The following is a 20034-nucleotide window of genomic DNA, read 5'->3' as shown; positions in this document are numbered from 1 at the left end:
TGAAAGGAACATGCTCCTCTATCTATTTGTGTTGCCACTTTCAGGGAGCAATGGACAGTATCCCCAAGATTCCACTGCACATCAATGCTGTCTTACCCATAACAATACACTTACACCGTACATCTTTTGTTCTTACTTCATGACCCCTTTGTTTCTGATCCTACAAAAGCTTGAAGTAAAAATATTACACGGTACAATTTTTCTGTATGGGCAAAGTAGTTTTCCATAAACACAACCTCTTTGGAATTCTGATAAAGAACATGATTTAATTTGCATTTTATTACTACCTAGAGATACTTGCTAAGTCTGCAAGTCTTTGTTCTGCCCTGGTGTTACCTCTTCATGCAACTATCAAAGACTGATACCATTAAAAGATACTGTTATATACTTCTTGAGATTAAATAACTATTAGACTTCTGTGAAGCTACATCTGTTGCAGTAGAAAGGTTTCCCAAAATTTGAAATGATTTGAAACCTTCCCCCTTGCAGGATTGGACATGGACAGAAGCATGAACCATAACATTATAAGTTTGTAATAAGAAGGAACTTTAGAAGCTGGTTTGAACCAGAGTTAGACACAAAATGCTGGAGTAACTCAGAGTGTCAGGCAGCATCTCGGGAGAAAATAGATTGGTGACGATTCGGGTTGGAACCCCTCTTTGACTACAGGAGGGTGACCTGCTGAGTTACTACAGTACTTTGTGTTATATTTATAGCAGCTTTTAACTTGTGTGCATGTGTGTAGTTATATGAATTATACATGTACCTCAAGATTAATTTCCTAGATTTCTCTAATTTCAAGCAACTCCTGCATTTTTCCCCACCCTAGTCGTCCTACCAGTTCCACTGTTCGTAAGTCTGTATCCCTGTCATTAGCACATCTTCCCCAGCCAACAATGGGCCATTGTAGACTCCACCCTTCCTGAGGTCACCTGTTGCTGGCCATCTCTCACTTTTAGTCTGAAGAAAGGTTCCGACCCAAAATGTTACCTATTCATTTTCTCTAGAGATCCTGCCTGACCCACTGGGTTACTCCAGCATTGTGTGTCTCTCTCAAAACTGTGCCATATTTTAAAAAAAAGACACAAGACAGCCAATGTCAGCCATTGTTGTATTTTCTCACAGATCAGGCACAGACTATCAATACATTTTAGAAGAAGGTGTTTGGTCTCTTGGTGGTGAAACGTGGCTTGTGCTGGCGACGCAGAATTCTGTGCGGGAGAGGGAACTTGATCTTGGAGTCCTGCAAAATAAATCAATGACCTGTAAGCAACATGGCTCAAGTCTGCACAATCCACTATATATAGCTGTTAATAGGGAGAACTCTGACTCAGTACTGCCATCAAGCTACATTCATTAAAAAAAAAGAAATGTAGATGCTGACTTATATCAAAGAAAGACACAAAATGCTGGAGTAACTCAGTGGGTCAGGCTGCACCTCTGGAGAAAATGACTAGGCGATGTTTTGGGTCGGGACCCTTCCTTCAGAGTTCCGACTTAAAACATCACCTATCCAATTTCTCCAGAGGTGCTGCCTGACCACGAGTTACTCCCACATTTTGTGTCTATCTTATGACTCTGTATTGTTAGTAACATTGGACTTAAACCACACAAAATGGCACCAGAAACACAGTGACTTTTGTGTGCTGTCTCTATACAATCTACCATTTGTACAATCCTGTACTTAGGTATGATTGTGCCTGTGTAGAGTAAGAATTTTTACAGAACCATTTGCATAAAGTAATGTCACTGTACCTGGGTACATGTGACAATAAAGTACCATTGAACCCATAAAATTATCATATTGTTTATAGACATAACTTAAGAAAATCAGTAACAAGACAATCTAAAAAAAAAAAATCCCGAATAGGACATCTGAACTAAAGCTATCACAGGTTGATTTAAAAGGGTTGATGAGGGGAGGTAGTTTAGAGACTTAGGGCTAAAGAAATCAAGGGATATGAGAGAAAAAGCAGGAACGGGGTACTGATTTTAGATGATCCGCCATGATCATATTGAATGGCGGTGCTGGCTCTAAAGGGCCGAATGGCCTACTCCTGCACCTATTTCCCTATGTTTCTATCAGGCACAGTTGACAAGAATGGAGCAATTAAAGGCAGGAACGCACTCCGAGGTGGACAAGGCTAGAGCTGTAGGTTTGCAGGAAAGGGCCAAGGGGGCAAATTTGAAAGCAAGGATATTTTAAAATGTAGGCACACTTTTCAGGAGCCCACAATGGCCAGAGGAAGAGGAAGTAGCTATAACATTTAAAAGGCACAAACAGGTACATATAATAGGTTCAATGGGATTCGAGTCTGGCCGGAGACTAGAATAATTTTGGTTAGCATGGACCAGTTGGGCAAAGGGTCTGCTTTGTGCTGTATGACTATTACATTTCAGCAGGCGCAGGAGCAATGCGTAAATGGTAAGTACTGATGTGGAGAGAAGTAAAATTCCCTTCATAGCAAAGTCAAAGTGGGGAGGCCAGCTCCAAGGACGTTGAAGGTATGCTGACAGAGGCACGGAAATGGGGATCAGTGGACGAGGGTTGTGAAATGTGCAGAACCTTTCCACTCATGGTACGACAGATGGCACAATGGGCTAAGTGTTCGGCTGGCGACCGGAAGGTGGCCGGTTCGAATCCCGCTTGGAGTGCATACTGTCGTTGTGTCCTTGGGCAAGACACTTCACCCGCCTTTGCCTGTGTGTGAATGTGTGTGAGTGATTGGTGATGGTCGGAGGGGCCGTAGGCGCAGAATGGCAGCCACGCTTCCGTCAGTCTGCCCCAGGGCAGCTGTGGCTACAGAAGTAGCTTACCACCACCGAGTGTGACTGAGGAATGAATGAATAATGCGATGTAAAGCGCCTTGAGTATTAGAAAGGCGCTATATAAATCCCATCCATTATGGTAATGATAAATAGAATCATACACACTGAAACATGTCCTTTGCCCACACCGATCAACATATCCCATCTACTCTATTCCCACCTGCTTGAATTATGCCCATATATCCCTCTAAACCATTCCCATCCATGTACCTGTCCATATGTCTTTTAAATGTTGCCATAGTACCCGTCTCAACTACCTCCTCCAGCCGGTCATTCAGCATACCCACCATCCTCCGTAGAAATAATTGCCCCTAAGGTTCATATTAAATCTTTCCCCTCTCATTTTAAACCCAATGTCTTCTGGTTCTTAATTTCCATACTCTAGGTAAAAGACCAGACATTCGCTCCATCCGTTCCCTTATGTTTATATACAGGTCTATGATGGCCCCTCAGCCTCTAAGGAATAACGTCCCAGCCTGCCCAGCCTCTCCCTATAGCTCAGGCCTTTGTCCTGGCAACATTCCCGTAAATCTTCTCTATTCTCTTTCCAGTTTAACAGCATAATTCCTTTAGCAGGATAATGAAAACTGAACACAATAATCCTGACGTGGCCTCACTAACATCCTGTATAACTGCAACATAACATCCCAACCGATGAAGTTCGATGTGCTGTAAAGCTTCTAGACCACCCCATCTACACGCGACACCACTTTCAAGGAACTATGTAACCGCACTCCGAGATTTCTCTGCTCTATAACACTGTGAATGTGCGGATGGAAGCTCATACAATTAAATTATAGCAAGTTACATTATATAAGGGCATTTTCTCCAGAGATGCTGTCTGACCTGCCGAGTTGTGTGCAAGCTGTGTACTAATCCCACTTCCATGCTCTCTTTCTCTGATGCTGTACATTATGGCACAGCCAGGTTTCTGCCCTCACTACTCCTTCAAGCAGTGAGTTTCAAACACCAATCACATGCCGGGTGAAAACATTCTACTGTAACCCTGCCACTAGTTGTTTTCAATAGACAGTTATTAACACCAAGAGTTGCAGAAAGAGCTGTCGTATGCCACCCCTCACACTCCTTTGTTCATAACAACAATTGTAGGCTGGTTGAAGGAGTGGAGTCGGTGAGTTTCTACCAAAGACAATGGTTGCAGATTCTCCAGTACTTCAATGGAGAGACCACAGTGGTGACAGAGCTAGATGTACAAAATGATGGAATTAGATGTTTCTGATGGGCACCATAACCAGAAGTAAGAGGCAGCCAAGGACTGCCCTCAAGGCACGGATGGTGGGATATCCAGTACTCACGTGGAACTGCTTCACAGCAGGGCGGCGACACTTGCTGGATGGGATCTCCTCGACCTTCATGATCTGAATGGAGTGAGCACGAGCGCGGTGGCGAGCACCCATGTCACGGTCTGCAGAGAATGAGCAGAAGCAAACGTCAGAGTGCAAGCAAAACAGGACAAAGGGCGAGTGGGCTCCAAGGCACAGCTAGCAGAGCAGGTTCCTCACTGCATCAATGACCTGCAAATAGACCTGACCCGAGGCACCATCGGTGATCGCACGCTCACCCAGGCACAGATGTGCGGATGGCAGGTCAATGGGCCACTCTAAAATGCCCCTCTGGGGGACTTGATGGGAATCCACAGGGAATATTAGTGCAGTGGGATTGGCCTGTGAACGGACATGGACACGATGGGCTGAAATGGCCTTTTGTGTCATATGAAAAGATCAATATTAATGAGCAATATGCAGGAGACAACGAGCATTTCATTAATTAGCCTACAAATCCGTTTGTCTGGAGTGTGGGAGGAAACTGAAGCATCCGGAGAAAACCCACGCAGCCCATGGGGAGAATGTACAAACCCCATACAGACAGCACCTGTAGTCAGGATCTAACCCAGGTCTCTGATGCTGTGAGGCAGCAACTCTACTGCTGCGCAACCGTGGAAATTAAATCCAGTTGTCCAACCCTATTATTTTTCAAACGCACGTCAACTCCAGAGCAAGGACTACCATAGCGCATCAAGCTTATTGCTGCCTCGGTATATGACAGTAACAAACCAATACCAACAACAACTATCTGCACACCAACCGTTGCAAGTCTTCAGTTTAGATTAAATCAAAAATATTACAAGTAATCAAGGCAACAACTTTCAATCACTAGAAAGTAAGAACCTATGAAGGATGCCCGACTGAACCAGCTCAGCCGCGCACCATTGACTGAATTGAAGTTTACTAAAAGGATTAATGTCTAAAGCTGTGACAATCCAAGATCCAACACTTTTTTTGAACACCATATGCAGATCATTTCCTACAGCTAGCCAGTAAGCAATGGCAGCACAGAAAATATGCAACTGATGTGTAAATTAGCCATTATTCTTGCCAATAAACTGTTCAATTTGCTTGTCCAATGACAATCACTTCATAAAATTTTAAATATAACAATTGGACAACTGTGATTTCTTAAGACCTAGAAGTATTCAGTTTGTGTGGAGTTTGCACGTTCTCCCTGTGGTAAGTTTCCTCCCTGCTCTATTTTGCTCCCACATTTCAGACCATTGTAAATTGATCCAAGGATATAGGCGAGCAGCAGAAACTGGGGGGCGTTGAAGAGAACGCGGGTTGAATTTAAAAACCGGGATTATCGTAGGATTGGTGTAAAGTGGGCAGGTTGACGCATATTATGGATTGCTGGGACCACAGGGCCTGTTTCCACGCTGCATCGTTCCGTGACTCAACCCATGACAAATGTAGGTTCTGTGGCCAATGTGCAACAATTTCCCCAAAAAGGAAGGCACACTATTCAGAGGTGTGAGATGTCACCCTAAATTTGGAATTCTCAAACCATGAGAAAAGACCCCCAGAGTTGTGAAGACTGCCACATTTGAGAAGCTAGATTTCTGCACTTGTAAAAAATCACAAATTGTGAAAGTTTCTTTTGCCCGAGATCGAGAAGTCTCATGGCAACAGAGAAACGTTGAAACCAATCAATAAATTTAAGGCGTTAGATTCACCCAAAATTTTAGACACCTTAAGAGAAGCTGATCATATACAATTCCTACATCAGTTGAATGCACATGTCCGTTTTAATTTTCAAAAGATGGAATAACAATTCATAAAAGTTAGGCCCCCTGGGTATCACTTTGAGGAACTTATCCCAAATAACATGTGCAGCACAATATGGAGTTGAATAAAATTATAACAACCGGATATGTATTATGGACAAAATGATACAAGGACAGGTACACGGCTAGGAAAGGTTAAGAGTATGAGCAACTTCTGTGGGAAAAGTCACAAAGCCCACACAATTATTTCCATGAGATCTCAAGCCATTCTGATCTGTACTCTTAAATGCGCCTAGAGGACCACTCCCCTTAGTTTTATCACGGAGAGAAGAGCTGAAAGGTAATCCACTCTGCACTAGGTTTGTGGCAACAACCCAGTGACTATACAAAGTAGGATCTTCTATTTTGTTACAGAGAGCACCGTTTATAGTTCCTTTAATACTATTTACTAGTGTAGTTATTTCCAATTAAAATGATTTAACAGGTGAATACTCAGCTGGCAAAACTTTAAGGATTCCTACAGCATGACAAGACCTGCAGCCCTCCAAATGTGCCCACAGGAATGTTGCTTAATTATCCCCATTTCCATCAATAACCTCCACGTTTTACCACTCAGTCTCACACGTGCACGTTAATCGAATTTGTCAATGGAGCCTCATCTTCGTAATGTTGGATAAGACCCACATGTTCACAGAGAGGATGTGCAAACGACAGCAGGAGACGGGATGAAACCAGGGTCATTGGAGCGCTTAGGCAACAACACTACTAGCTGTGCCTGCGTCACCCCACATTTTAACATGTGTTCTGAAAACCAGGCTACTTACAGCACAGGGTGACAGCACCAGCAGTGGTCAGGTCTCTGTACTCCCTGTACATATTGTGAGTCCCACTACGAGAGTCATAACGCAGCCAAATCCCAAAGTTCTTCACCTTTTCCGGTGACTTCTCAAAAACCTACAAGAATGAAACAAAGTTATTAGTTTTAACAAAATACAACTTGTCTCAGAAATCATTTACCAGTAAAAAGTTACAATTCTTCAGATGTTAGAAATTTTATGTAATTTAGAATATTTATCCGTAGCGTTGATATTTTTACGCTGATACGGCCAGTTAAAATACTTTCTGGAAACAGGGCTGTAACAGGATCATACATAAAAACAGAGGCTGGAAACGTTCAGCAGGTCAGGCGGTACCTGTGTAAAATAAATGGTGCTAACATTTCAAGTTCAAGACCTTTTATCTGGAGTGGATATAGGCGAGCAGCACAATATGGAGTTGAATAAATAAGTGAGAAAATAAGTTTATTGTAAGTTGTACAGTCATTAGTCGAGGATACCAAGAGAACCTCTGTGATAAGGCAAGGCCAGGCTTGCCACGGTAATCACTTGTGGATGAAGACACTTGGTTGGTAGGTGAAGAAGTCAATTGGAGAAAATGATATGTAAAAGCTGTGAAATGCGCATTAGGCAGTGTTAGGGGAAAATGTGCAGCATATACGACATCGTGATTTCACATAAAAAGGACACAAAGTGCTGAAGTAACTCAGCTGGTCAGGCAGCATCTCTGCAGGACATGGATAGGTGACGATTTGGGCCGGGTTCCTTCCTCAGACTGCCCTAAACACAAAGTTTAAGGAACATTCAGAGAGGTACATGAATAGGATAGGTTTAGAGGGATGTGGACCAAACACAGGTCACACCATTTGACTATCCTCAGGACCAGTTTCTCCTCGTGATTTCACATGCTGTGTTCGGGCCCATCTCTTACTTACTGAAAATAAAAAGTTAAAAAAACAAATAAAGCACATTTTTTTCAATTATGCCATTCTCAAGGCATGGAACATCTATAGATGAAACTAGTTTTGGAAATTAGGACATTTAGTAAATTAAAAAAAAAAAAATCACTCAAATCTGTTGCCAAGATTAATGTTAAATATAAAGAGTAGTGTAGAACAAATGACAAAGTGCTGAAAATCTGGACGTGGATACACTGTGCAAAAGCATGCTCATAGCTTGAGCTGTAGGATATTTCGAAATGACCCAAATCAACATCCTTTCCACTCGAGAGAACATTAAGTAAAAATTCATTAGTCAGCATTATGTTTTCAACTCAAATCACACTTCCAAATAACAACATCAGTTCTAAATGGCTGATGATTGTGTCCCTAGATTACAAAACGTCACCTGCCACAGCAGAGTCTCTCCCCCCCTCCCCCCAAACATATGGCATTGAGAAATTATGTAGTACCTTCAATTTCACTGCTGGAAACATGATCAAGTCTCAAAAAGGCGACGAGGTACAAAGTATAAAGTAATTACATGATGAAATGGAACGACTTCTGGGCTTGTGTGCAAAACCATAACTAAACATTACTGAGGTTTCGATGCCTATCCCTTGAGTGAATGAGTGACTGGGGTACATAAAGATATCAGGGGAGACAAAGATCCCAAATGGAAGGGACTTTATGGGATCAGCTATTATCTTTAACAGGAAAGCTGATTCCTGGGATCAGGTCATATACCCATTATTTACCCATTCCCCCCACAGACGTTGTCTGACCCGTTGAGTTCCTCCAGCATTTTGTTTTGCTCAGGATCCCAGCAGCTGCAGTTCCTTGTGTCTCTGTTGTACCTATTTATGTAAAAGGATTTGCTTACCTGCTTCAGTACCACTTTGTGGCTCTCATACCCTCCTGCAACCATTGCCACTTTGCTCCAGTAAAGATGCAGTGCAAGAGATGCAAGGCGCTGCAACAATCCAGTGGTATGGAGACACAAAGAACTGCAGATGCTGTGGTCTTGAGGAAAGCACAAGGTGCTGGAGTAACGCAGCGGGTCAGGCAGCACCTCTGCAGTGAATAGACAGGTGACGTTTGAAGTCTGAAGAAGTGTCCTGGTCCAAAACGTTGCCTAACCATTTGGTCCACAGATATGGGGTAACCCACTGAGTTACTCTAGCACTGAATAATACCATGTTACATGGGGAAAAGACAATGCAGCAGTATGATAGTACATCTGTACACATTTACCTGGCCACAGTAGACAATTTCACCAGCAGATTTCTTCAGCTTCTTCATCAGTGAAATGAAGTACCAGAATCGAGACTTGGCAACAATGTGATTTGGAGCAAAGATTCGCATCCGGTAGAGAGCAGGGTTGGGCTCTTTAGGTGAGGGCAGGCGTCGCCCTATCACCTTGTATTCCTTGAGCTAAAGTGCACATGATACGTTATTGTCACACGATTACCACTTATCCCAAAAACAAACCATATAGTGCCTTAAAATTCACTGTATGAAACCAAAAGTTAAGGCGCGACACGGTACCATTCATTTTTGCACACTAGCAAAGGTCATCAAATGGAAAAATAATGACCTTTGGGTTTGTGTGCTGAACAAGATCCATAAAAGGGAAATGAGGGACTGAGGTTGGGAATTGTTTCCCTTTTACCCCCCACTTCCACCATTCCCTCCAGCTTAACATTTCACTCTTCTCTCCGACACTTTTCTCCCCATTTCACCATTAGCCACCCATTTTCAAACCTCCTTGCTTATATACACCCATCACTTGCCCATCTTTGCCACATCCCCAGCTCTTTTCCAGATTTATCCCACCTCCACTGGTCTGAAGAAAGGCCCCGACCCGAAATGTCACATTCTCTACAGATGTTATCTGACTCTATGTTCCTCCAGCACTGGTGTTTCACTCAAGATTCCAGTATCAGCAGTTGATTGCATCTTGATTAAACCAGGTTTTTATTTTAGTTCTGGGTGACAGATGCTTCAACTCTGCAGTTAATTGCTGTACTGACTTAGCAATTTATTGTATATTGTTTCCACAGCCATGTGGCCCTTTTTTCTGTGAACTGTACACCTCAATGTTTCACACACTGAGCCAAAACGGCTAAGTACTTATCTGGAGTAGGGGAATTGTGGAGTAGAAGGAAATGTAGATGCTGGCATAAAAAACACAGATGTTAGAGTAACTCAGCAGGTCAAGCAACACCACTGGAGAAGTTGGATAGGCAATGTTTCACATCAAGACTGTTCCCGACCTGAAACACCACTTATCCTTTTCCAGAAATGCTGCCTGACCTGCTGAATTACCCCAGCACATTGTGCTGCTTTTGATTTTCCTTCAGGAAATGAAGAACCAGAAGGAATAGGTTTAAGGTGAGAGTGGTTAGTTTTATTGGAACCCGAGGGGCAACTTTTTTCCACTCAAGAGGGTGGTGGACACTTGACTGGGAACAATTTGAGGGATATGGGCCAAACGTAGGCAAATGAGAATACAAAAAAAGGACAGTGCAGAAGTAACTCAGCGAGTCGGGCATCTCTGAACAAGGATACGTCACATTTTGGGGCAAGATTAGATGGGGCATCTCGCTCGGAATGGCCCATCTTTATGCTGTGATTTCTGTGCAGAGTTCGGCCATCAAGTCTACTCCACCATTCAATCATGGCTGATTTATCTTTCCCTCTCAACCCCATTCTCCTGCCTTCTGTGTCTGGCTCTAGAAACACTGAGCTGGTCAGCGCCCCGTGGGATCTCACACTGTGCACTATCAGCCTCGTGGGATCTCGCTGTGCACCACAGCGGTCTGCCGACAACATCCACGGAATGACTGAAGCGGCGGCGGATGGGGGTGAGTGGAAGGCTGGCCAGAGGCTGGGCCTTCTCCCCGGGCTGCAGGCGAGGCGGCCACATGTTAGCGGGGCCTCCGCCGCCCGCCATGTCCGTCCCTCCCTCAAAGCCCTTCAGGCCCGCGTTAGGGCCTTGTCCCCGTCCTAAACCGCGCTAATGAGACCCGGACCGCGGCCTCCTCCCGAACCTGGCGCCGCCACGGCCGCCGCCGCCATGCCACCCACCATGCCCGACGCCTTCATGTCGCTTCTCTGCCGCCTGCCGCCCGAAAGAGGAAGTTGTGTCGCCGCCGACTCCACTCACAACCCTCTCCGCCGGATATGACGCCAGCGGAGCGGTGCTCCTGTGCCACACGCCTGCCCATTGGCTGAGACCTCCAACCCCTTCCTCAGCGTTAAGAGAGCAAATGAGATTTGCAGAGTTTGGGAGATTAACAGTAACATTTTCATGATTATTATCAACTGGTTTAAAATGTCCCCAAATTGCACAGTAATCGCGTATTCCTTCTACAAACACACGCACGGCGTGATTACGTCATGGCCACGCTTGGTCTGAGCCAATGGGGTGCGAGCTCTCATCGGGCCGCTGGAGAGAGAAGGAGTTGGTTATTGTTGCAAAGAAGCGCCGCCGTATTTTTGTTTCCACGTCTGGGATATGAGATGTGTACGTTATAATAATTAAAGCACATAGAATAAATATGAATAAATGCAGGTGTCTCCCCGCATCGTTCTTCAACTGACGGGAGCAGGGATTCATTTCCGGAGGTCGTGACCCGGCATCTCGGTACCTTCCGGTGGAGCCGAATCCCCACGCGACGCGAGGCGCCCGGGAATGAGGGAAGGTAGAGACACGGCCCCGGGGGGAGAGAGGGAAGGGGGGGAGAAGAAAGAGGGAGAAGGGGAGAGAGGGAAGGGGGGAGAGGGAGGGGGAGAAGGGGAGAAGGGGGGGGGGGAGAAGGAGGGAAGGGGGAGAAGGAGGGAAGGGGGGAGAGAGAAGGGGGGAGAGGGAAGGGGAGAGGGAAGTCGGTCCCCGCGACCGACCTCCCGGCCCCGGGGAGAGAGAAGGGGGGAGGGCCCCGGAGGGAGGGAGCGCCTCTACTTGGCCCTGACCCGGGCGATCTGGGGTGCTACTCCCCCCCCACCCCCACCCCAACCCCAACCCCATTTTCCTTCAGTCAACCAACTAACATCTTACAACTAATTCACATATTTGACCCCATTATCTCGCAGCCCTCCACAACCAAACCCACCCACTCTCCGTTTCATCAACCCAACTGCTACCCCCAGCAAACCCTCCCTTGCTTCAATCAATCATCATACCTCCTTTGTTATGTTGGAGATTGGGGGGGGGGAAGAGAGAGAAAGGAGGGGTCCATGAGGATGGGGTGTCGTCCACAGATGTTGCCTACCCAACTGAGTTACTCCACCACCTTGTGTCTTATTTTTGTAAACCTACATCTGCAGTTCCTTGTATCAAACATGTCAAGTATGTGCCCAAAACATGTATGTTATCTCCCAACTTCCTCTAAACTGAAGGAAAATGGATGGGAAATGTTTCTTTTCCTGGTTGTCCCCTCTTGCCATATGTTTAATTGAGTAAATAACAAAGAAATAGTTGACTCAGGATTTCCAGTTGTTGTATCGGCCAAAACAGCAACAGTAGCAGCAGCATCCTGATCTAGTAAAGCCAGAGACACTGAAGACGATTGCTGATGGTGACAGAACTGTTCTTGTGTGTGGACATCACTGCTCAATAATGTGGAGGGATTAGTGTCACTCAGTTTGTTTCTCATGAATTTAATGCTGCAGTGGGTGAATGTATGATGTGTTTTGTTGCTGCCATTTGACAGATGCGTATAGGTTGTAAATGGGAAGATAGCAAGCCCACTGTCAAGAATAGTAACCGGCACAATGGATGAACAAGCTCTTCTAGGGTTGAGCCCAAATGCAGATCCAAGTTTCAGACAGCGGGTAAGTCAAGTAATCTGAATTGCCGAATGATCAGTAAATTGTTTTGTACGAATGAACTTATTATTAAATCCGATGAAGGGTCCTGACCCGAAAGTTCGTCCATCCATTCCCTCCACAGACGTTGCCTGACCTGCTGAGTTCCTCCAGCTTTTTGTGTTTTGCACAAGGTTCCACCAGCAGTCTCTTGTGTGTCCGTGTGGGGCTTAAAAATAAATACGGTAAATGTTAGAATGTTGCTGTTGATATTCATTGGTCATAAGATCATGTGATAGGAGCAGAATTAGGCCATTTTGCTCATGGTCTACTCTGCCATTCAACCATGGGTGATCTATCTCTCCCTCCTACCCTATTATCCTGTCTTCTCCTCATAACCTCAGACACATGTACAAATCAATAATCTATCCATCTCTGCCTTAAATATATCCACTGACTTGGCCTTCACAGCCTTCTGTGACAAGGCATTCCACAGATTCACCACCCTCTGACTAAAGAAATTCCTCCTCGTTTCCTTCCTAAAATAACGTTCTTTAATTCTGAGGCTATAGACAATAGACAATGACCTCTTGTCCTAGACTCTCCCACTAGCGGAAACATAGTGTAAAATATATATACCATGTCTGCTAAAATGTAAATGAAATAAATTTGGAAAACATGCAAATAGTCATACAGCTTGGATCAATGCCACATTCTTGGTTTATAATGAAACTGTGGTTATATTTGCAGTAAATTTTGTCATCAGAACAGAGGATTACTTCTCTTCAGTTCAATTGACCAGGAAGTGGACAGGCTGTTTTTCCTGAAGATGTTTAGATTTACATGTTGCTAGGGTAATAATTGGAGAAGCACAGGCTTGGTATATACCAACGAGGACACAGGGAGAACGGACAAACTCCATACAGATAGCGTAGTTGGCGTGGAACTCGGGTCTCTGGTGCTGCAAGGCAACAACTCTACCACTGTGCCTCTGTCCCTCTAAACCTTTCCAATCCATGTACATGTCCAAATGTCTGTTAAATGTTGTTATAGTACCTGCCTCAACTACCCCATCTGGTATCGCATTCCATATATCCATCCTCTGTGTGGAAAAAGTTGCCCCTCAGTTTCCTATTGAATCTTTCCCATATCACTGGTCATTGTTTTTTGCGACCCCTTGTGTCTCCATGAAATTACTCTTCAAAACTTCACAGTGGAGTTCATGCAATATTCTTGTTGAACTACTCTGATCTCCCTCCAAGGCCTGTTTATTCCGATGAAGGGGGTAACGGTCAGCATTTTAAAGGCAATGAACAAACTGGAATCTTGAAGGATCAAAGCATCTCTCCCTGGCCCAGATCACGCAAGTCACATATTGTACTTTTGATCTATTCTTTAGGCCCTTGCATACTTTGAACAGTTGAAGGTTTCACATGATGCGTGGCAGGTGTGTGCTGAAGCTTTAGCACAGGGAATATACAGGTAGGCAACTGACTTTTCCTATGCTGTCAATTTTGTCAGTAATTTGTAGGCTGTGCGAAAAGAATAATGATATGTTGGAAGCAATTAAGAATCACAACAGTAATCCACAGGTGTTGGAAGGCTAAGGAGAGGGGAAGTAAAGGCCAATCATTTCAATTGTTTCTCTTATCCACAGCGATGACCATGTAAAGTTCTTTTGTATTCAAGTATTGGAACATCAAATTAAATTCAGGTAAGAGCTGCCATTCCCATTCTGATGTATTATTTTGTATGGTTTGTAATGGCTACAAAGAAATTTAATTGTGAATAGTTATTGTGAAGCACATAATGATCTCTGCTGGTGGAAATGTCAACACAGCCAAACATAATAGAATTATTGTTTGACTTAGGAGTTTTAAGGGTGGTCACTGTTGTTATTGGCAGGATGTGTAGTAACCAGCTGATGTGGATTGAAATTACAATTAAGAAAGGGCTGTTGGGTAAGAAGATGGATTGCTGTCTAAAATGGCAGGCGGCAGTTTCAGTAATCATTTATTGTCCTTAGACTTTAGAGATACAATGCGCAAATGGGCCTGTCAGCCTACCGAGTCCGCGCCGACCAGCGATCACCCTTCATGCTAGCACTATCCTACACACTAGAAACAATTTACAGTTGTTTTTTAACCAAAACCAATTAACCTATAACCTATAATCTTTGTGGAGTGTTGGAGGAAACTGGAGCACCTGGGGAGAACCCACATGGTCACAGGGAGAATGTACAAACTCTGTACAGATAGCACCCGTTGTCAGGATTGAACCTGGGCCTCTGGCGCTGTAAGGCAGCAGCTCTACTGCTGCGCCACCGTGCCACCCTTTAGGATAGCGACACAACGCTACTTTCCAACACTTAACCACATCTAAATCTCCACAGCCCAGTGTAATGCTCAGCTTGTGCAAGAAGAAAAAAACTTTTATAATCCCAGACATTACCAGCATTCATTTGCAGATATCCAGTCCTAGTTGACTGCCATTGGTGTGCAGTTGTTTACCAGATGTTAACATGTTCAGGAAACTGTAGGTAAGATTATCTTGTCGCTCCCTGCTAACGTTGTCAGCATTAGTGAAGCGTCGTCGCTTTCAATTGATAGAAGCTGAATATTTGGTGAATTGACTGGAAAAAATGTGCATGATGGACTCTTGTTCTTCATAAGATGTATGGTCTTGTGGGCTTTAAAGCTTGCCAGTTAAGTTTAAAGAAAAAGGTTTTTAGAATGTTAACAGGATCTGATGCGATGCTAATAGAGGTTAGGTGATCTGTATTTTGTCATTTTGCGATTGTCCTTTGTATGTCTTTTTGTTTGGTCTGTTTGTGTATTTTGTTATGTCAATAAATGTTGAGTTCAAAAAAAATAAAGAAAAAGATTTAATACTGATCTGAGGGCTAACCTTTTCACACAATGGATAGTGCGTGTATGGAACGAGCTGCCAGGGGAGATAGTTGAGGCAGGTACTATTGTGATGTTTAAGAGACAATTAGACAGGTATGTAAAAAGGACAGGTTTAGAGGGGTATGGGCCAAATGCAAGCAAGTGGGACTAGTGTAGATGGGACATGTTCAGTGTGGGGAAGTTAGGCTGAAGGGCCTGTTTGCACACTCTATGCCTCGTAAGTTGTGGTGATGTCTAAAGTCACTTATCTGAACCTTTATAGTGTTAGCCTGAAAGATGCAATTGAGTATAGAGAGTGAGCTTTTCTTTAACGTTGCAGGTATGCCGCTCTGACTGAATCGCAACATCATCTTATTCGACAAACCATGATGAGCTGGCTTCAGACGCAAGTGAGTAGCGTGGTAATCCTGACTAAAATACAACCGCATGGTTCGGGAACAGCTCCACCACGCAAACCAACCTCCCTTTCATCGACTCGATCTACACTTCTTGCTGCCTCGGCAAGGCCACTGGCATAATCAAGGACCAGTCACTCCCTCTTCTCCCCTCTGGCCCTCAGTATGAAAACGTATACCTCCAGATTGAGGGACTGTTTCTTTCCAGCTGTTATCAGGCAACTGAACCGTCCTCTCATCAGTTAGAGAGCGGTCCTGACCTATCTATCTCATTGGAAACCTTTGAACTATCTTCAATCAGACTTTATCTTGCGCTAAATGTTGTGCCCTTTGTCTTTTATCTGTACACTCTGGATAGCTCGATTGTAATCATTTTCTTTGACTGGATAGCACGTAAACAAATGCTTTTCACTGTACCTTGGCTCCCGTGATAACAATAATCAATACTAAAAGACAAGGCACTGTCTGAAACTATTTGCGTGACTATTAGTTTCCATCAGCAATTGGGCAGCAAGGTGGCAGAGCTGGTAGAGCTGCCTCATCACAGTGCCCTCTCGGGTTTAAGGTTTGCTGCAGTCCATCCCCCTCTTGTATAATGAATGGTTCACGTTTGTCTTTGTCCTTTTCAGTTGGTGAATCCACAGCAAGAGAAGTCTTTCATTCGCAATAAAGCAGCTCAAGTCTTTGCTCTACTTTTCTTAACCGAGTATCTTACCAAATGGCCCAAATTCTTCTTTGACCTTCTGTCCGTCGTTGGCCTTAATCCTCGCGGAGTGGACCTGTATTTGCGAATCCTTATGGCCATCGATGCAGAGGTGGTAGATCGGGACATCGTTCACACAGCAGAGGTAAGAACGGTGAGCATGAATTTGATCTTCCACTGTTGTAAATCGCTAATTTGTTTGTTATTGAAGTACATGCTAGCCTTGGTGTGGTGCTGTCTTGGAATTTTGGTATGAACGTTGAGTTTTCTCATTTTAGGTAATGTCTACAAACACTCTCCTCTCCGCCCCCTTTCATCCACTACAAGTTGGCTAACAAATTCCACAGTTCGCAATTATGTATCCCTCTTGGAATCGCATCTTCCATAGCCAACAATCAGCCTATCAGGGAACCTCCCTGCCTGAGGTCATCTGTTGTCAGCCATGATTTGTTTTGAACTTTTCTTGCTTCTGGTTTCCCCACCCCCCCCCCACACAATCAGTCTGAAGAAGCTTCCCGACTTAACGTCACCTATCCATTTTCTCAAAGTTACTTCCGCTCTTTGTGTCTATCAGTTTTGGAATTGTTGGCAAACAGGACAGTCATACAATATCATTATTTCTTCCAGTAACTGTCTCACTCACTGAAATTCAACCCTCTATGTACAGACCTGCAAAACAGTTTGCCCCTTTGTATGTAAGGTGCAGAGCAGATGAATGCCAGTTTTGGCCACAAATCACCAGTAGGAATTTGCTGGTAGACAAAGCTGGACAAACTCGGCGGGTGAGGCAGCATCTATGGAGCAAAGGAATAGGTGACGTTTCGGGTCGAGACCCTTCTTCAGACATTAGTATGAAGATGGGTCACCATAGATGCTGTCTCACCCACTGAGTTTATCCAGCTTTTATGTCTATCTTCGATTTTTCCAGCATCTGCAGTTCTTTCTTAAACAGTAGAAATTTGCTACGCTTTTAAAAAACACAATCAACTTTGATTATTATTCTTGAAATGTTGCATCAAGAATTTGATATTTATGCAGGAGATCCTGCAGAAATTTACACAGGTGACTCTTAAGTTTATAATGATTTTAATCAGTATCAGAAATGCCATAATTCACACCAGGTGAGATAAAGTGGCAATGTAGCTGTTTGGTTTTTGCATGACTCCTTTTTTAAGATATATCACAATAAAGCGACACAGTGGCAAAGCGGTAGAGTTGCTGTCTTACAACGCCAGAGAGCGCGGTTTGATTCCTGACTACAGGTGCTGTCTGTTCAGTTTGTACGTTCTCCCGGCATGGATTATCTCCGGGTTCTCCGGTATCCTCCGACATTCCAAAGATGTACAGATTTTGTAGGGTAATTGGCTTAACTTGCCCATGCTGCCCAACATGCTCCATGCCCGCTTGCCCCACTTGCTGTGTTTGGCCCATATCCCTCGAAACCTTTCCTATCCATGTAAACGTCCAAATGTATTTTAAACGTCTTAGTACCTGCCTCAACTATCTCCTCTGGCAGTTTGTCTATTTTTCCAACACCCTCTGTGGAAAAAGTTGCCCCTCGGGTTCCAATTAAATTCTTCCTCTCTCACCTTAAACCCAAGTACCCTGGTTCTTGATTCCCCTACTCTTGGTAAAACACTCTGTGCACTCACCCTATCTGTTCCTCTCATGATCTTGTACACTTCTATAAGATCACCCCTCATACTCCTGCACTCCAAGGAACCCGACCAACCCCTCCCTACCCTATAGCTCAGGTCCTCAAGTCCTGGCAACATCCATGTAAATCTTCTCTGCACTCTTTCTAACTTAACAACATCCTTCCTATAGCAGGGTGACCAAAACTGAACACACTACTCCAAATGTGGCCACACTATCATCTTGTAGAATTGTAACATAACATCCCAACCTCTATATGCAATACCCTGACCAATGAAGGCCAATGTGCCAAAAGCCTTCATGACCACCCTATCTACATGTGACACCATTTTCAGGGAACAATGCACCTGCACTCCTAAATTCCTCTTTTTTTTCTTCCAACACACTCCAGGGCCCTGCCATTCACTGTGTAGTACCTGCCCTGATTTGACTTGCCCAAATGCAGCACATCGCACTTATCTGCATTATACTCCATTAACCATTCCTCAGCCCACCTGCCCAACCGATCAAGATGCTGCTGTCATTTTTGATAACCAGCTTCACTATCTAAGATCATCTTATACTTTACTTTAGTGTCATCTGCAAACTTACTTCTTCTTCTTGCGTATGGCGTGCACAGCCTAAAGTTGTAGCACAACTTGTTCTATTTGATCTTATTTGATTGTGCACGCTGGGTTGATTGCATTCGTCGAAACAGGGCGGACCACGTGAAGGTTGCAATCTTCCACCCCTGCAAACTTACTAATGTACCTTCTACCTTCTCATCCAAAACGTTGATGTAAACCACAAACTGCAATAGGGCCAGAACCGATCCATGAGGCACGCCACTCGTCACAGGCCTCCAGTCCAATAAACGACCTTCCACCATCACCCTCTGCTTCCTTCCATGAAGCCAAACCTCTATCCATTCGGCTGGCTTTCCCAAGACACCATGCGATATAATTTAAATTTATTTTATGTTTGTTTATTTTGATGGCTGCTCTGGAAGGTTAGATCGTGTCCTTAGATGGCTTTTGCTTAAGCAAATGGTTTTGGGGCTCTTGAAAGTTTTTTCCTCTCACTTAATTAGGTGAGCGCCACATCTCCTCACCTCGTAGGAGTGTCTAACATATTAAATCCTAAAACAACTAAAGTAAAATTATTTAATTTAACCAAACACATTTGGAACTATAGTGAAGTTTGTAAGATTTACTTTAAACTTTAAAGATACAGCGTGGAAACAGGCCCTGGTCCCCTCCAAGTCTGGGCAGACCAGTGATCACCCCATTCACTAACACTATCCTACACACTAGGGACAATTTACAGAAGCCATTTAACCTACAAACCTGTACATTTTTGGAGTGTAGGAGGAAACTGGAGCACCCAGAGGAAACCCATGCGGTCACAGGGAGAAAGTAGAAACTCCGTACAGACAGCACCCGTAGTCAGAATCCAACCTCTGGTGCTGAAAGGCAGCAACTGTGCCACTGTGCCGTCCAAAACAAGATAAATATTTTGTAAGCAAAAGTAAAGCCTTGCTGTATTTGATCTAGTATGCGTTTGTAAAAATCTTTGTACATTTTATATATGCTTAACATAGTTCTCACAATGTACTTATGGACTGAGTGGTAGAAATTGTTTGAACTTTTTTTTCTTATAACCAGGAGTGTCGTCGAAATACCTTAATAAAAGATGCGATGAGGGAACAATGTATACCAAATCTGGTAGAGTCTTGGTACCAGATTCTACACACCTATCAACAAACTAACTCTGAACTAACGTGCCAGTGCCTTGAAGTTGTGGGAGCTTTTGTCTCCTGGATTGACTTGAATCTGATAGCCAATGAAAGGTACCCGTCTTTGAACACAAAACTATTTGTTTCTCACACATGCAGGTTAAAA

General features: G+C 44.0%; 2 protein-coding genes and 1 non-coding gene across 4 annotated transcripts in view; 1 reads left to right on the top strand and 2 right to left on the bottom strand.

Annotated features, from left to right (window-relative positions):
* Window positions 1-1097: 1097 nt before the first annotated feature.
* rpl18a (ribosomal protein L18a) lies at window positions 1098-10904 on the bottom strand. The gene is made up of 5 exons (XM_033038080.1): window positions 10773-10904; window positions 8937-9116; window positions 6733-6862; window positions 4146-4255; window positions 1098-1243 (listed from the first exon to the last, which is right to left on the bottom strand). The coding sequence occupies exons 1-5, from the start codon at window positions 10788-10790 to the stop codon at window positions 1151-1153; spliced, it is 531 nt and encodes a 176-aa protein (XP_032893971.1). The 5' UTR covers window positions 10791-10904; the 3' UTR covers window positions 1098-1150.
* Window positions 9173-9298, bottom strand: LOC116984286. Its single transcript, XR_004414953.1, has one exon. It is a non-coding gene; the product is annotated as a small nucleolar RNA SNORA68 (small nucleolar RNA).
* Window positions 10905-11250: 346 nt separating the features above from the next.
* The window catches only part of xpot (exportin for tRNA), a 35357-nt gene continuing 26573 nt past the window's right edge, over window positions 11251-20034 (top strand). The window contains exons 1-7 of one of the 2 annotated variants that reach the window (XM_033038078.1): window positions 11251-11389; window positions 12398-12518; window positions 13891-13973; window positions 14149-14205; window positions 15720-15789; window positions 16425-16652; window positions 19798-19982. In XM_033038078.1, coding sequence (XP_032893969.1) covers window positions 12459-12518; window positions 13891-13973; window positions 14149-14205; window positions 15720-15789; window positions 16425-16652; window positions 19798-19982 — 683 coding nt within the window. In that variant the 5' untranslated portion in view covers window positions 11251-11389; window positions 12398-12458. The remainder of the gene's footprint in view (window positions 11390-12397; window positions 12519-13890; window positions 13974-14148; window positions 14206-15719; window positions 15790-16424; window positions 16653-19797; window positions 19983-20034) is intronic. The other variant, XM_033038079.1, reaches the window with a different exon arrangement.

Source organism: Amblyraja radiata, chromosome 19, assembly GCF_010909765.2.
Source record: "Amblyraja radiata isolate CabotCenter1 chromosome 19, sAmbRad1.1.pri, whole genome shotgun sequence".
In the NCBI taxonomy this organism is placed as follows: Eukaryota; Metazoa; Chordata; class Chondrichthyes; order Rajiformes; family Rajidae; genus Amblyraja; species Amblyraja radiata.
Note: the sequence above shows the minus strand (reverse complement) of the source record. Positions and strands in the feature narration are given on the sequence as shown.

Excerpts from the sequence above, each read along its gene's own strand:
- rpl18a (XM_033038080.1), bottom strand. Across the intron at positions 4,256-6,732 it reads TGGTGCTGTCACCCTGTGCT|ACCGTGACATGGGTGCTCGC; the intron begins GTAAGTAGCCTG and ends CATTCTCTGCAG. Across the intron at positions 1,244-4,145 it reads CTGCTGTGAAGCAGTTCCAC|GACTCCAAGATCAAGTTCCC; the intron begins GTGAGTACTGGA and ends TTTATTTTGCAG.